The sequence below is a fragment of the Anomaloglossus baeobatrachus genome, chromosome 1 (genome assembly GCF_048569485.1).
Source record: "Anomaloglossus baeobatrachus isolate aAnoBae1 chromosome 1, aAnoBae1.hap1, whole genome shotgun sequence".
Taxonomy (NCBI): Eukaryota; Metazoa; Chordata; class Amphibia; order Anura; family Aromobatidae; genus Anomaloglossus; species Anomaloglossus baeobatrachus.
In genome coordinates, this window is record NC_134353.1 from 74,312,507 (window position 1) to 74,328,777 (window position 16,271).

The following is a 16,271-nucleotide window of genomic DNA, read 5'->3' on the forward strand; positions in this document are numbered from 1 at the left end:
CTTGATGAAAAACCAAAAAAGGTGACTCCGAAGAGAGCGCAGCCAAATCGGAGACTCTCCTGAGGGAAGTTATGGCCACTAGAAAGACCACTTTCTGTGAAAGACGAAACAAAGAAACCTCCCTAAGAGTCTCAAAGGGGGGTTTCTGCATAACCGTGAGAACCAAATTGAGGTCCCAGGGATCCAAGGGCCGCCGGTAAGGTGGAATGATGTGAGACGCGCCTTGCATGAAGGTGCGGACCTGAGCCAGCCGGGCGATACGCCGCTGGAACAGCACTGACAGAGCCGAGACTTGTCCCTTAAGAGAGTTGAGGGACAGTCCCAGCTGCAGACCGGACTGTAGAAAAGACAGAAGGGTCGGCAAGGAAAAAGGCCAAGGAGGATGGCCGGAAGAGCGACACCATGACAGGAAAATTTTCCAAGACCTGTGATAGATCTTGGCGGAGGAAGACTTACGGGCCCGAGTCATAGTGGAGATGACTTCAGGAGGGATACCAGAAGCCATCAAGATCCAGGACTCAAGAACCACGCCGTCAATCTGAGAGCCGCAGAATTCTGGCGGAAAAACGGACCTTGTGAGAGAAGGTCTGGACGGTCCGGAAGATGCCACGGCACCTCTACGGACAGATGGAGCAGGTCTGGGTACCAAGCTCGCCTGGGCCAGTCCGGAGCAATGAGGATGACTCGACAGCCCTCCATTCTGATCTTGCGCAGGACTCTGGGCAAGAGAGCTAGATGGGGAAACACGTAGGACAGACGAAACTGGGACCAGTCTTGAACCAGAGCGTCCGTGGCGAATGCCTGAGGATCGTGGGAGCGAGCCACGTAAACGGGAACTTTGTTGTTGTGACGGGATGCCATTAGGTCCACGTCCGGAGTGCCCCATTTGCGGCAGATTGACTGAAAAACTGCCGGGTGCAGGGACCACTCGCCACCGTCCACGGTTTGACGGCTGAGATAATCTGCCTCCCAGTTTTCCACGCCTGGAATGTGGACTGCGGATATCGTGGACTTGGAGTCCTCCGCCCATTGAAGGATGCGTTGTACCTCCAACATTGCCAGGCGGCTGCGTGTCCCGCCTTGGTGATTGATGTAGGCAACCGCTGTCGCGTTGTCTGACTGGACTCTGATGTGCTTGCCCGCCAACAGGTGGTGAAAAGCTAGGAGAGCCAGAAGCATGGCTCTGGTTTCCAGCACATTGATCGAAAGGGCTGACTCGGACGGAGTCCAAGTGCCCTGCGCTCGGTGGTGGAGACATACCGCTCCCCAGCCGGATAGACTGGCATCCGTGGTGAGGATCACCCAGGACGGGGCCAGAAAGAAGCGCCCCTGAGACAGAGAGAGGGGCCGAAGCCACCACTGAAGAGAGCTCCTGGTCTGTGGCGACAGAGCCACTAACCTGTGCAAGAAGGAAGGCCGCTTGTCCCAACAGCGGAGAATGTCCAGCTGCAGGGGACGCAGATGGAACTGGGAAAAGGGAACAGCCTCCATTGACGCCCATCTGACCCAGCACCTGAATCAGGCGCCTGAGGGGATAACGGCGGTGCCTCAGCAGAGAGCGCACCGCCAGTTGGAGGGACTGCTGTTTGACTAAGGGCAACTTCACAAGTGCCGGCAGAGTCTCGAACTGCATCCCTAGGTACGTGAGACTCTGAGTCGGAGTCAGAGTGGATTTGGGAAGATTGACAAGCCACCCGAATTGGGCTAGAGTGGCGAGAGTGAGCGAGACACTCCGCTGACAGTCTATGCTGGATAAAGCCTTGATTAGAAGGTCGTCCAGGTAAGGGATCACTGCCAACCCCTGTAGGTGCAGGACCGCAATCACTGCTGCCATGACCTTGGTGAATACCCGAGGAGCTGTGGCCAACCCGAAGGGGAGAGCCACGAATTGGAAATGTTCCTCTCCGATTGCAAAACGTAGCCAATGCTGGTGTGAAACTGCAATTGGCACATGCAGATAGGCATCTCTGATGTCGATGGATGCCAGGAAATCCCCTTGGGTCATTGAGGCAATGACTGATCGCAGAGACTCCATGCGAAAATGCCGCACCTGAACATGCTTGTTGAGAAGCTTGAGATCCAGGATGGGCCGGAAGGAACCGTCCTTTTTGGGGACTAGGAAGAGATTTGAGTAGAAACCTCTGAACCGTTCCCGGGCGGGAACCGGTACAATTACCCCGTTGGCCTGCAAGGATGCCACGGCCTGCGAGAAGGCGGCGGCCTTGGAGCAGGGGGGAGTTGACAGAAAAAATCTGTTTGGCGGGCTGGAAGAGAATTCTATCCTGTAGCCGTGGGAGATGATATCCCGCACCCACTGATCGGAGACGTGTTGAAACCACGCGTCGCCAAAGTGGGAGAGCCTGCCACCGACTAAGGACGTTGCTGGCGCGGACAGATAGTCACGAGGAGGCAGCACCTCCTGCGGTCTTTTGTGGACGCGCTTTTGGGCGCCAGTTGGATTTCTGGTCATGGGCCGAGTTAGTGGACGAGGCCGAGGGCTTAGAGGACGACCAGTTGGAGGAACGAAAGGAACGAAACCTCGACTGATTCCTGCCCTGGCCAGGTTTCCTGGTTTTGGTTTGTGGCATGGAAGTACTCTTCCCGCCAGTAGCTTCCTTAATAATTTCATCCAGCTGTTCACCGAACAGCCGGGACCCAGCAAAAGGGAGTCAAGCAAGGTACTTCTTTGAAGAAGCATCTGCCTTCCACTCTCGAAGCCACAAGATCCTGCGGATAGCGAGGGAATTAGCCGAAGCCACCGCAGTGCGGTGAGAAGCCTCCAGCATGGCAGACATGGCATAGGATGAAAAAGCTGAAGCTTGGGAAGTTAAGGTAACCATTTCGGGCATAGATTCCCTGGCGAGGGAATGCATCCCCTCTAGAGAAGCAGAGATGGCTTTGAGAGCCCACACTGCTGCAAAAGTCGGGGAGAACGAGGCCCCTGCCGCTTCATATACAGATTTGGCCAGAAGGTCAATCTGGCGGTCAGTGGAATCCTTAAGAGAAGTGCCATCAGCTACCGATACAACGGTCCGGGCTGAGAGTCTAGACACTGGGGGGTCTACCTTTGCGGAATGAGCCCACTCCTTGACCACCTCAGGTGGAAAGAGAAAACGGTCATCAGAACCACGCTTTGGGAAGCGTTTGTCAGGACAGGCCCTGGGCTTGGTCACAGCGGCCTGAAAACTGGAGTGGTTAAAGAACACACTCTTTGCCCTCTTAGGCGAGGTAAACTGGTGCTTTTCTGCCAGAGAGGGTTGTTCCTCTGATACTGGCATATTGATATCCAGTACAGAATTAATGGACGCAATCAAATCACTAACATCGGAGTCACTTTCGGACAGATCAATGGGGTACATGGAGTTAACCTCCGAGCCCCCCGTAAAGGCATCCTCCTCGTCCTGCGAGTCAGCTCCTGAAACAGAGCCGCGGGACGAGGAAGGAGAGGGAACCCTGCGTCTCTTCTTAGAAGGACGGGGTCTGGGACCAGATGATGAATCCTTTGTGAGCTCCGGTCCTGAGAGACACTAGCAGCAGAGGCACCCTGTGAAGGGGGCTGATGCATGTTCAGCAAAGTCCTGGACAGAATTCCCATGGAGTCGGCAAAAGACTGGGAGATAGACCTAGAAAAGGATTCTACCCAAGCCGGGGGTTCAGCCACAGGAGCAGGAGCAGCCTGAGAGACCACTGGGGGTGAGACTCCAGGCTGAGGTACCGTCAGGTTAGAGCAGGCATCACAATGTGGATAGGTGCTCGGTTCAGGCAGTAGGAGCTTACATGCAGTGCATACTGAATACAGCTTTGGAGTCTTGCTCCTCGTGTGAGACATGCTGCTGGAGTGGGGGCTCTGCCAGAGAATGACCCCCAGAGAGTATATACAGAGGTCCACAACCAGAGGTTGTGTCTTACCAGACCGCTGGAGCGGTGTTGTGTGCCCTCCAGATCCCGAAGCCCGGACCCCCAAGCACAGCACCTCAGCAGAGATGCTGCAGACCAGCGCTGCAATGACTGATCGCAGGGCCGCCGGAGTGAAGAGAGGGGGCGGGACTTGCTTGGGAGCGGGATCTGGAGGGCCATAGAGACCTACAGGGGAGGGGACATGCACTGCAGTGAGGAGTGTCCCTCCCCTGTGCAGAACGGCCGCCGGGCGGAGCCGAGCCTGTCCCTCTGCATGAGTGACATGCGAGGGCAGTGAAATCGAAACTAGGCCTCCGGCGAAGTCGGGGCCTAAATTTGAGCGGTGCGGCCGGCGCGCAGGCACCATCGGCGCGGTTCTCAGGCGACAGCCAGAGAACCCGCCGGAAATGTCATAAAACACAATCAGCACACTCTCCTACAACAATAAAGTACAGGGACCCCCAATATATAAACGTCTCAGGTACTTAGCTTGCTGAGACGCAGGGTTCCAAGTCCCTGGGGATGAGTGCTCCGGTCCAGCAGGATCCTGAAGGGCTGCGGATGGAGACCGGTCTCCTGCCAAGCATGGAGAACCGTGCTGGCTCCCACTTCAAGCCAGAGCCCAGGAGGGATGGTGAAGGAGCGCGGCATGTAAGGCTCCAGCCTTGGAATCAACCTTAACAACACCGCCGACACAGTGGGGTGAGGAGGGACATGCCGGGGGTCCAGACTTGGACCCGCTTTTCTTCAAACTCTTTCCAAAAATCAAAAATCAGATGAGAATGCATGTGTGGATGTATGCCTCCTGAACACAAAGCGATAAACTGGCTAGATCTGGTTCTCCAGGGGGTGTATAAGCTCAGAGGGAGGAGCTACACTTTTAAGTGTAGTACTTTGTGTGTCCTCCGGAGGCAGAAGCTAAACACCCATTGTCTGGGTCTCCCATAGGAACGATAAAGAAAATAATGACGTGGCCCCCTTGTTCACCTGATTTGAACCCCATAGAGGACCTGTGGTCCCTAATAAAATGTAAGATCTACAGGGAGGGAAAACAGTACACCTCTGGGAATAGTGTCTGGAGGCTGTGGTGGCTGCTGCACGCAATGTTGATCGTAAACAGATCAAGCAACTGACAGAATCTATGGATGGTAGGCTGTTGAGTGTCATCATAAGGAAAGGAGGCTATATTGGTCACTAATTTTTTGGGGTTTTGTTTCTGCATGTCAGAAATGTTTATTTCTAAATTTTGTGCAGTTATAATGGTTTACCTGGTAAAAAAAAATAAAGGAGTGAGATGGGAATATATTGTTTTTTTATTAAGTTGCCTAATAATTCTGCACAGTAAAGGGTGCTTTACACGCTGCGACATCACTACTGTTAGCTAGCGATGTCTTGCACGATAGCACCCGCCCCCGTCGTTCGTGCGACATTTGGTGATCGCTGCCGTAGCGAACATTATCGCTATGGCAGCGTCAAAGGCACATACCTTTTCAGCGACGTCGCTGTGACCGCCGAACAATCCCTCCTTCAAGGGCGAGGTGCATTCGGCGTCATAGCGACATCACTGCGGCGTCACTAAGCGGCCGCCCAATAGCAGAGGAGAGGCGGAGATGAGCGGCCGGAACATGCCGCCCACCTGCTTACTTCCTTATTGCCGGTGGATGCAGGTAAGGAGATGTTCGTCGTTCCTGCGGTGTCACACATAGAGATAAGTGACGCCACAGGAAAGACGAACAACCTCGCTACTGATCAGACAACGATTTTTGGTAAATGAGCGACGTGTCACAGGCCAACGATTTTTGCCTCTTTAAGATTGTTTAAGGTAGTTCATAGGTGTCACACGCTGCGATGTCGCTAACGACGCCGGATGTGCGTCACAAACACCGTGACCCCGACGATATATCGTTAGCGATGTCACAGCGTGTAAAGCACCCTTTAAAGTAATGATGGGCATAAATTGTTTTTTGTTAGTTGAGTTGTTCTTGCGAATATTCTGGCTTGGAATTGTAATGGAATAGGGCTCAGCGCTATTTGGAACTTTATACCAATTCAGCCTCTGCAAAACTCCGAGGGCCGGTGATTCAACAAAATTAACTCTTGACAAGGCATACCTGGTCATTGGAAACCATTCCAAGTGACAACCTGATGAAGTTGCTTGAATACCAAGGGGTTGTAAAGCTTTTATTAGAATGAAAGGGGGGTACTGTGAGGAATTTAAGGTTTAAGAAATACAGTGATCCCTCACCTATCAAGGGAGTTACATTCCAGAGACCCCTGCGCAATAGGTGAAAATCTGTGAAGTAGCGGAGTTATATTTACTTTACTAGCTGTAGCACCCAGCGTTGCCCGGGATAGTAATTGTCTCTGTTTCTCTCCCAGTCTCTGTCTTTCTCTGTCTCTCTATATCTCTTTGTCTGCCTGTCTCTTTCCCTGTCAGTCTCTGTCTGTCTCTTTTCCTCTCTGTCTCTTTTCCTCTCTGTCTCTTTTCCTGTGTCTGTCTCTCTGTATGTCTGTCTCTTTCTCTGTCTGTCTCTTTCCCTGTCTCTTTGTCTGTCTCTTTCTCTGTCTGTCTCTTTCCCTGTCTCTTTGTCTGTCTCTTTTCCTGTCTAGCTCTTTCTCTGGCTGCATTGTGACATGCCAGCATTCCATTTAAGGGCGTGGCTGCGCATTCTTCTGAAGTTATGACTGCACTGTGGCTCCCAGCTCCACTGACTTTAATGGAAGTAGGTTTTTTGGCGAATAACTGTAAAGCGCGGGGTTAAAATTTCTCCTCAAAACAGTCTATGATGTTCCCTGAGTCAAATGGGGCGTCTGTGCAAAATTTTGTGATTGTATAGGACGGTGCAAATTCCTTTAGCGGACATACACACATACATACATACATACATACATACATGCATACATTCATACATGCATACATGCATACATGCATGCATACATACATACATACATACATACATACACTCAGCTTTATATATTAGATTATTTACGTTTCTTTCAGATTATAAGATGTACTTTTCCTAACAAAAATTTGGGAAGAAAATGAGGGGTGCATCTTATAAGCCGACTGTAGCTTACCGTGGGGTGGGGGAGAATGGTCATAGGAGGCAGGGGCAATGCTGCAGACGGTGCGTTGTGCTGCGGGCAGTGCTAGTGCTAGGTGCAAACGGTAAGGCAGGGGCCATTCTGAAAATGTCGATGGTATGGGCATTAAATATTTTTGCCTGGAGTTGGCACGTGCGCAAATTGAGCTCTCAGCTCAAGATCTCATCTACACCACCGCACTGCCTCTTGCCTATTGATCTCACAGCAGCGGACTTAAGGAAAATGGCACGTGCACAGATAAGATCTCGGCTTGTAATTGAGCCTTAATCTAGCTCAATTTGCACATGCACCTGTGCCGCCCCTGCAGTAGTCAAACTGCTTGGATCCGGACGTTGCTGTGGCTCGAGGGTCTCCGGACCCGGGGGCTTGCGGCCACTCAAATGTAAGGGGGTATTTACAGGGGATAAATGTTCGTGACGCCACCTACAGGTTGCGGTAAGGGGAGTTCCGCCGCTGCCGAAGGGAGCACCGGGGCAGATGGCGTGGGGCAGCAAGGTGTCAGTCCCTCCGTAGGTAGAGAAGGCCCCGGCCTCTGGGGTTTTTGAGAATGCTGGGGAGAGTAGGGTGCAGGGGAAACAGAGTACTGTACACTGTAGGTTGTCGTGGTGCTGGATGAGGATTACATAGCAGACACTTACACTGAAGATAAACCAAAGTCTCTGTGCATCCATTCACTACAGGGGAGCCCGTCCAGGTGTCCGCTCCCACCGGTGTCACTTGATAGTCCAGCCCTTTGCCTCCGTGCACAATTTTAGTGTTCGTTGTGGCCCCTTGCGTGAAAATGTTGGGGCCCCACTAACCGTGTGTATGGCAGCTGTGCTCTTGATGGCTGGCACTTGGGATTTCAGTTGGGTTGCTTTTCTGGGAAACCCAATCTCCCGCACTGTGCTGAAGCCTTCACTCTCTGAGCTCCTAGGGAAGTTCGTGAAGATATTCTCCCTCCCAGGTTAATAATTAGGGCGGATGAACCTGCTCCTGACCTAGGGTCCTGGACCCCGCCTTGTTCAGTACCAGTCGGTTCTTTTGGGGTTCTGTTCTGATGCAGACAGTCCTCCTAGGCTATGCCCGTCGCATCCTTTCCAAGGTCGCTGCCACCGGTCCCCAACTGCGACCCAACCTGTCGTCTCCCTGGGAGCTACAACTCCCCGGCTCCTAACTCTCTGAGGGCTACTACAGAACTGACGCTAAGCTCTGCTCTGCATTTCCTCCCTCCCACCAGTCTGACTGACCCGTAGGTGGGTGGCGCTATCCAAGCTTAACCAACCCACTGGTGTGTCTGACAGGTTTGATGTGAGGTGTGGTTAGGATTTGTAGTGATGATGGTGTGACAGCGGTTATTAGGAACCTGGAACCATGGGGAGTAGGCCCGGCACCCTGGGTAAGGATTCCAGTACCCTGTGCCACCCTGATATATTCAGGGTCACCACACGCCGAATATGGACGCCATTTATTTGAAACCTGCACCGCTGACAGTTTCTGTATGTTTCTGCCTCACAGTGCCCGCAGCGAGCATCCGGGACATCTGCCGCACCGCCTGCAGTATCCCCTGCTCCCCCACCGCCTCTGCCTCCTATGACTTCGCTCCACCCCTGGTAAGACACCATTGGATTATAAGATTAACCTTATATTTTTTTTTTCTAAATGTGGGGTGAGTCTTATAATCCGGTGCGTCTTATAAAATGAAAAATACAGTGAAGCCGCAATAAGTGAACCGCGATATAGCGAGGAACGACAGTATTCCGCTTTTGCACGTGCATATTTACAGCTTGTTTCTATGTGACCCTTTGGGGTTTTGCTGCCTTTAGTCTGAATCTAAAATGTGCACATTCTAAGAAGTTAAAGGAAAACCAGTGCATCATCAACAGGTGTGTTAAAACGTTTGGCTAGTATCATATATATGAACTTTAGTTGAGTGGCTTAGACTGTAAGTAGAACACTGGTAGCACTAGAAACCCCAGGAGTAGCCTCTCTTGAGGCTGATACTCTCGAAACCTCTTTCAGCCAATTATGGTGCATGGTAAGGTCATAGTTTTGCAATAATGGAGATAAATCAACCGCGAAACGTGATTACCTTAAGTACGATGCCTATGGATTTTAGGAGTCGAGGATTTTGATTTTCTAACAGAAGCCATTTCTGATAAAAACAGGCCAGTTAGATGTGAGAGTCTTTGTAACCTTGCAGGAACCCATTAAGTTCTCCAGTGCAGCAGAAGACATGACTATTGATTTTTTTAGACAGTATATTGCTGTTAAATAAGCATTAGTGTGATCATTAACTCTTTAGGTGCATGAACCGATATATACAGTATGTATATATTAGTAAAGATATTTCTCGCTTACATGTACTTAAGAGATAGACACATGTACCATGGAGAACCAACTGCTGGAACCCGCAACAAACTCCAGAATCGAAAAGTTGTGCTCCCTGTTAACTTGGAATCATGGTCGCACATGATTGCTGGCGCTCTATGGGATGGCCGAAGATGTGAGATGTAGCAGAGCAATGCACTCGGCTGTTATCACGGCAGGGGAGAGAGGCTATACCACCAGTATAGGACAACACAAAGGAATGCCTTATACCTAGGGAAAGGGGGATTTGGTGACCCCTGATAACAACCTACAGCTGGTCTATTTGGTCCATCACCACCCTAGATAGATTCTGCACCCTATGTGCTGAGCCGGATATCTGACCGTAGGTATCCCTAGTGCTGGAGCCTAAATAGGTAACGGGTGAGATGCGCTTGTCGTCAAGCCCACTAAACTCTAAAGTAAGACACAAGGGAACAATACAGGGGAAAAACGACTGCAATCACCAGAGCCCTGGTAAAGAGTGTGAAGCCCCCGCTCACCTGCAGGTCGCCTCAGGGTCTTCACGTGCTGGGATTCTTCTGGCCACAGGTGTGTCAGGTTAACTTCAATAGGAATCGTGACGCCACTCTCGGTAATTGCGGTCAGGGGGTGACCGCCACTGCAGTTTAGAGAGCTTCTGGGGCTGATGGTAAATGCAGTCTGGTGTTATGGCCTTCTGAGAGTAAGGCTGGCCCCAGGGGCTCGGGTGTAGGTCCGTGTAGAACCACAGGTCGCAGAAGAACTCACACACAGTCCAGAAATGTCTTTCAGGGTTTTTACTCACTTTTTGCTGGTAGAGTGAGGCAACCCGGGCGATGCTATGACGAATCAGGTGGAACCAGGTATCCTTCAGGCTGATCCAGGGGTGACTGTCAACTCGCCTTCCTAGCCCTTTTTGTTTGGGGTGACCCCTGACTTGTAGTACTGCGGGAATCACCCAGGGAAGTCGCCACTGCCATTCTCCCCTTTATGGCTTGTTTGCTGGCAGCGTGGACCAAGTAAAGAACTGGCTTCTTGCCCCATCTCACTTATGGGCCCCCTCGTTGCTGCTGATGCTGCAGCACCAGCAGGTTTAGCAGACTGAATACTTGGTTTGTTGCTCTAGGGACCTGTTTCTCCATGCGGGCCTGGCCTACCAGGAGTCCCCTTACTCAGTCACCTCTCTCCTTCCTGAGGTGCCTTTCAGTCTGACTGTGTGGTAACCGAACTCCCCCGCCGACAGCCACTACACGTGCAGGGTCTGACTAGTGACACCGTACACGTCCTCCTTCTGCGACTGCACACTGCACTTCCTCACTTCAGACTGGTTCCCTACTGCCTCCCCACTGTGCCTGCCACTGCAACCTAGCAACCAGCTTCTCACCCCACCACTAGCTGAGATGTGGAGGTCACGCCCCCTCCTGGGTCTGCCCAGGGGTCCCCTCTAAGGTGTGTGTGAACTAGCCACTATGTGTCTGTGTGTCCACACCCTAATCAGCCTTTGGGATTACCTGTTTGTACTGACCCAGGCATGGGTGCAATACTCAGTGGTGCCTGACCAGGTCAGGGGCGCCACAAGAGCAAAAGACAAAACTTATCTGAGCAGCAGAAACCACAGAGGTTTCAGAAGCACCAGAAGATGACCTCACCAGAGCTCAGCAAGGATTCAACTATAAACCACCCCCAATCCACCCCAGGGTGAGGTTAATAAAGGAAGTCAGAGGATACCAACTGCTATGAAGGACTGACAGTTTCCCGGGGTTCTACAGTCCACTGGCTTTGGAAAAAGAGAACTGTCAGAAAACAAAACGTGCTGTAAATCCCTGTGATTTTCTAGCACTGGCTGCCACTGAATTGTCAGTCGGCCATGATACCTCCGTGACAGGCAGTGACACATCTGTGACAGCTGTCTCTGGTGGTCTAATAGATATTTAATTCAGTGGTTGACGCTTAAATGCAGCTATCACTTCATTCAAGTGGAAGACACAAGTCCCCCTTTCTGCCATTCTGGTGGTCAGCTGAATTTTCTCCAGTTTAGTACTTATCAAATATTTTCCATGTGGAAACATTTAGCCAAAAAGGTATATTGTATACTATGTGTACTATATTGTACATCCATCCAAAAATGTATATTGTGCAATATTTTTTTACAATGGAAGCCTGTGAGGGATGGAAACCTTGAAAACACAATGAAAAATTGGGTTAAAAGAAACCAAACCTCCCCTTCACATGTCCGTGATAAAAATGCACGTTTTTCACGGTCCGTGTTGAAGGTGCATATCATCCGTGTGTCGTAATTTTGGCACACGTGTATTCTCCATGTGCTATTCGTGATAGCAAATGGAGAGTAGGAACTTTTTACTCATCTGTCTCCAGCGCTGCTGTCTCCGGCATTGCTGTCTCCAACACTGCTATCTCCGGCGCTGCTGCTTCCGAGTCTGCAGTGCAGTGAATATTCATGAGCATAATGAGTGGGCCTGGAAGCAAGTGACAGCAGCACCAAAAACAGCATCAATGGAGACAGGTAAGTATAGAAAATCATTTGTTTTCAAAGACACGTGGTTTCTTCAGTACATGTCACATGGATCACATCAGTGTGCGGTCCATGTGATACTCGTGCTGCCAGAGAAAAATGGACTTGTCTCCATGGGGAACACACGGACACACCGTCTTTGTGAAAACGCGGATGTGTGTACAAACCCATTGATTTTAATGGGTTGGCGTATGTCTGTGTCTGCGATACATATGAAAACGGACATCACATGTATCGGAAGCATGGACATGTGAAGGGGGCATAAGGCAGTATTCTCCACTGTGAAAATAAAGCAGATTTGCTCACTCATTAACTCCCTGATTGGCTGCAGCATTGTCAAATTATCAGCATTGCAGACAATAACAGACACCAAGTTAGGCGGCAGAGTCTCATCTCTGGACCAGGGAAGAGTGAGTAGAGCACCATTTATTTTTTTATTTTTATCATTTTTTTATCTGCAGCTGGGAAGCAGGACGTTTCCAAAACTGATAAACTGCTATGAAATGGTAAATGTTTATATAATTGAGGGCAGTACATTTGGTAATGCAGCTTCTTTGCTTTATCTACGTGATCCCTTCATTTTGTGATTTCATAAGATGCTCCCAGCTATATTACTGTGATGCCACGTACCTTCAGAAAGATGTAATCATCCTGTACAGTCAGAGAACTGCGATCGATGTCCCCATTGAACTGAATAGCTCGTGTTTTGTCAGAGCAGTTGTGAATCTGGCATGTCACATATCGATAACCTGCGGAGCGGAATCAATAATGGAAACATTAAGTATCTGGAAGTGAAAAATGGCGTTTTCCACAATATAAACATTGACTGCGTTTATCTGCAGTTAGGATGATATGCGGAGCAGCGAGCCGGCGGCTGACCACTGTGAGATGAATGTATGAAGATGTGAGTATGGCGGATCTGGCCAAATTTTCAGAGCTGACTCCTACTGGGGCCGTGATCAAACACAACCACAAAAGCTATAAATCCCTAAAATATGTGCATGAGTCGGAGGAACCAGGGACGAAAACAGCTTTATGACAAATACAAACTCATACACATGGCCATATATTAGCATCAGTGTTCCAGATTCCATCGGTTCAAGTGAGCCATACTTAGCTCTCTGTAGAACCGATCACTTGTACTTTCCTTACCTTCCCATTAATGGAGTGGTACAGGATGGTAGTCATGGGCGAAGAATTGACTCTAGACTCCCCGACACACTACATACAGACATTGACCTGGCTGGATGCGTAGACTTGTATCGTCTGGACTTCACCCCCAAGTAGGCTATGTGTCGCCTCAGGGCTATGGGGTATTCGATCCCGGGCCGTATATTGGGTGGCTGTTGCCCGGTTCCGTGACACTGGGGGTCACTTTTAAAAGGGGGAATATTTACAGGGGCGTTGAAATAAAAGTTTTTGTTGTGAAGTCACTTGTGGGTTGCGGATATTTAGTGGAGCCGCCACTGCACAGTTCTCACTAATGGGGCTGGTGTTGGTGGCAGCCTGGATGTTGGGCCCTCTGCAAGTAGGGCCAGGCCCCAGGGGATAGATGTTGTTGAGCATGGAAATAAGGTAGACCACACAAGGGGTTGCAGTGTAACTGGTTTATTTTACTCACTTAGTTGCTGTGCTGGTAACCGGAGGAGTGCTGGTCCTGACCACTGGTCCCCTTATTCCCAGTGCCGGAGTGGTAACCTGGTGGCTTCTTTCCCCTGCACCTGTCTCTGGTTGGTGGATCCCCGTGGCTTGGAGCGTCTGCGGATCCCCTCCTGGTTCTCGTTCAGTCTTTGTCCGTATAACATGTAGCATGAACCCTGTGGGGACGGTTTCTCTGGTCCTGTTCCCCGGTTCTCCCATTGCTACTGTGTCCAAAACTTTACGGTCAGTGAGCTCCTGGATGGTCCCCTCAATGTGCAGATTTTATCAGGTCTGCCTGGAGCGTTTGCCTGACCCAGGATTCTGTACCCCGTCGGTGCTATGGTTCCGGGAGTACTCCCCAATACTCCACCGGCAACCACACACCTGGGCACACACACCTTTCAAATTCAACAAAATAGCGAAATTTGCAATAAAGAACAAAGACATCAGATTCCGGAAAATTTTAAGTTTTGCCGAATTTGAGGCATATTTGATTCATCTTTAATAGTTGACAATTCCTGCAAAATTGGCTGAAAATTTCCAGTTTCTGCTAATATGTACAGATCTAACAAAGCCTCAATGCTGTCGCCGAGACCAGATGTGAGGTCATTTGATTGACAGATGCAAAACTTAATTTGTACCAGAAAAGGGCGTCACATCGGAAATGACTGTGATCATGTTACCCGATGTGCTGAATTTGACATATGTCACATTAAGCCTCATTCAGAAGTCCATGTTGTACATATGTGTTGCATTCGTTTTCTTCACCACACATACCCATTATAATAACCTATGGGGTTATTCACCATTGTCAATTTTTTTTTAAGCAGCACGGATGACAAGGGCCAATACAAGTCTATGGATCCATGAAGAACAAGTACAGAACACAGATGGCAGCAGTATATAATTCATGTGCTGTATATGTTTAAAGGAGTTGTCCGATAATAGGACAGCCCCTTCCGATTCCACATGTTTCCCTCAGGTAAAAAAAAAAAGCCTATACTCACCTCCCACATTAGCGCCGTTCCAGTGGTGTCGAGGTTCGTGTTCCAGAGGCTTACGTGACGTTGTGAGTGACGTCACATGAGCCTACCGTCCAATCAGCCCCGGCTTCTGTTTCCCCGCCTTCGGACCAAATGAGCAATCAACAGGAAGTGAGTGTCAGCCACAGATCTCACTTCCTGTTGATTAACACATTTGGTCTGAAGGTGGGGAGACAGAAGCCGGGGCTGATTGGACGGTGGGCTGTTGTGACGTTGCAACGTCAGGTGAGCCTCGGGAACACGCACCGCCGGAACGTGAGGTGAATATAGGCTTTATTATTTTACCTGAGGGAAATGTTGAATCAAAAGGGTTTGTCCTAGTAATGAATAACCCCTTTAACATTGAAAAGTATAGGAGAAGCTTTATCATTTATTCACTTCTTTACCTATCAGTTAAAACACTGATGACACATGGACCATACACTAATGACACACTGATCCAAAACACTGAGGACACTGGAACAAATTTTTCACGTGTTTAAATACAGACGTGTGAATGAAGTCTTAACCAGTCATTAACTCACCTCCATCTGAATCTTGTATCTCCATGTGGACCAGACCTGGATCTGTATCTACTCCAGCAACAGACCTGCAGAAACACAACAGACGCGGGTAAGTCACCTATAGCCTCGCACTCGGTAATGCGGCTCATATATATTCCAGCAGACATGTATCAGCTCGACTACTGACGAGCAAACGTTCATAGTAATTTACCACTACAGACACTCACCAGCAAACAGCTGTAATGTATAACTTTTAATAAGGCATACATGCAACATGTAACGTTTTGGCTGCACAGACCCTTTCTCAAGCAATTTGCATGGTCCAAAAAGTTTGTATATAAAGATGCAAACATTTGCATATCAGTATAAAGAAATCAAGTATTGTACAATAATGTAAAAAATTGTGATGGAGGTAGAAGAAGTAATACAGTATTCAATAGGAAAATGCAATGTTAAAGTACAAAAACAAAACGCTAATATATACCGTATGTATATACTAGCTGTACTACCCGGCTTCGCCCGGGTTAATAACTGTTGTTAACAAAATAGAATGTATTAACAAAAATTTATTCTGCACACAAAAACCACAAAACAAATATATAATAATGTGCTCCGTCTGTCTCTTTCCCAGTCTGTCTCTTTCCCCGTCTGCCTGTCTCTGTCTCTTTTTTTGTCTGTCTCTATCTCTCTGTTTCTTTCCCCATCTCTCTCTTTCCCAGGTCTGTCTCTTTCCCTGTCTGTCTCCCCGTCTCTTTGTCTGTGTCTTTTCCTGTCTGCCCGTCTCTGTCTGTCTCTTTCCCTGTCTGTCTCTATCAAGGTCTGTGTCTTTCCCCATCTGTCTCTTTCCAGGTCTGTCTCTTTCCAGGTCTGCCTCTTTCCAGGTCTGCCTCTTTCCAGGTCTGCCTCTTTCCAGGTCTGCCTCTTTCCAGGTCTGTCTCTTTCACCGTCTGTCTCTTTCACCGTCTGTCTCTTTCTCTGTCTGTCTCTTTCTCTGTCTGTCTCTCTGTCTGTCTGTCTCTCTGTCTGTCTGTCTCTCTGTCTGTCTCTGTCTGTCTCTGTCTCTCTCTATCCGTCTCCCCACTGACATCTTATTACCTCACATATAAGCTTCTTATACTATGTCTTTTGTTCCTATAGCAACCACTCACAGCTCCTACTAATAACCTGTAGTTCCAGGCTCCATTTACTTTAATGAAGGCATGTTTTTTGGAGAGTAACTGT

The 16,271-nt window shown here is 49.4% G+C and overlaps 1 protein-coding gene across 2 annotated transcripts in view; it reads right to left on the reverse strand.

The window, feature by feature from the left end:
- Positions 1-16,271, reverse strand: part of SORCS2 (sortilin related VPS10 domain containing receptor 2) — a 1,328,268-nt gene that overhangs the window by 256,231 nt on the left and 1,055,766 nt on the right. For both annotated transcript variants that reach the window (XM_075346856.1, XM_075346855.1), the window contains exons 6-7: positions 15,072-15,136; positions 12,494-12,612 (exon numbers count right to left, since the gene is read on the reverse strand). In XM_075346856.1, coding sequence (XP_075202971.1) covers positions 12,494-12,612; positions 15,072-15,136 — 184 coding nt within the window. The remainder of the gene's footprint in view (positions 1-12,493; positions 12,613-15,071; positions 15,137-16,271) is intronic.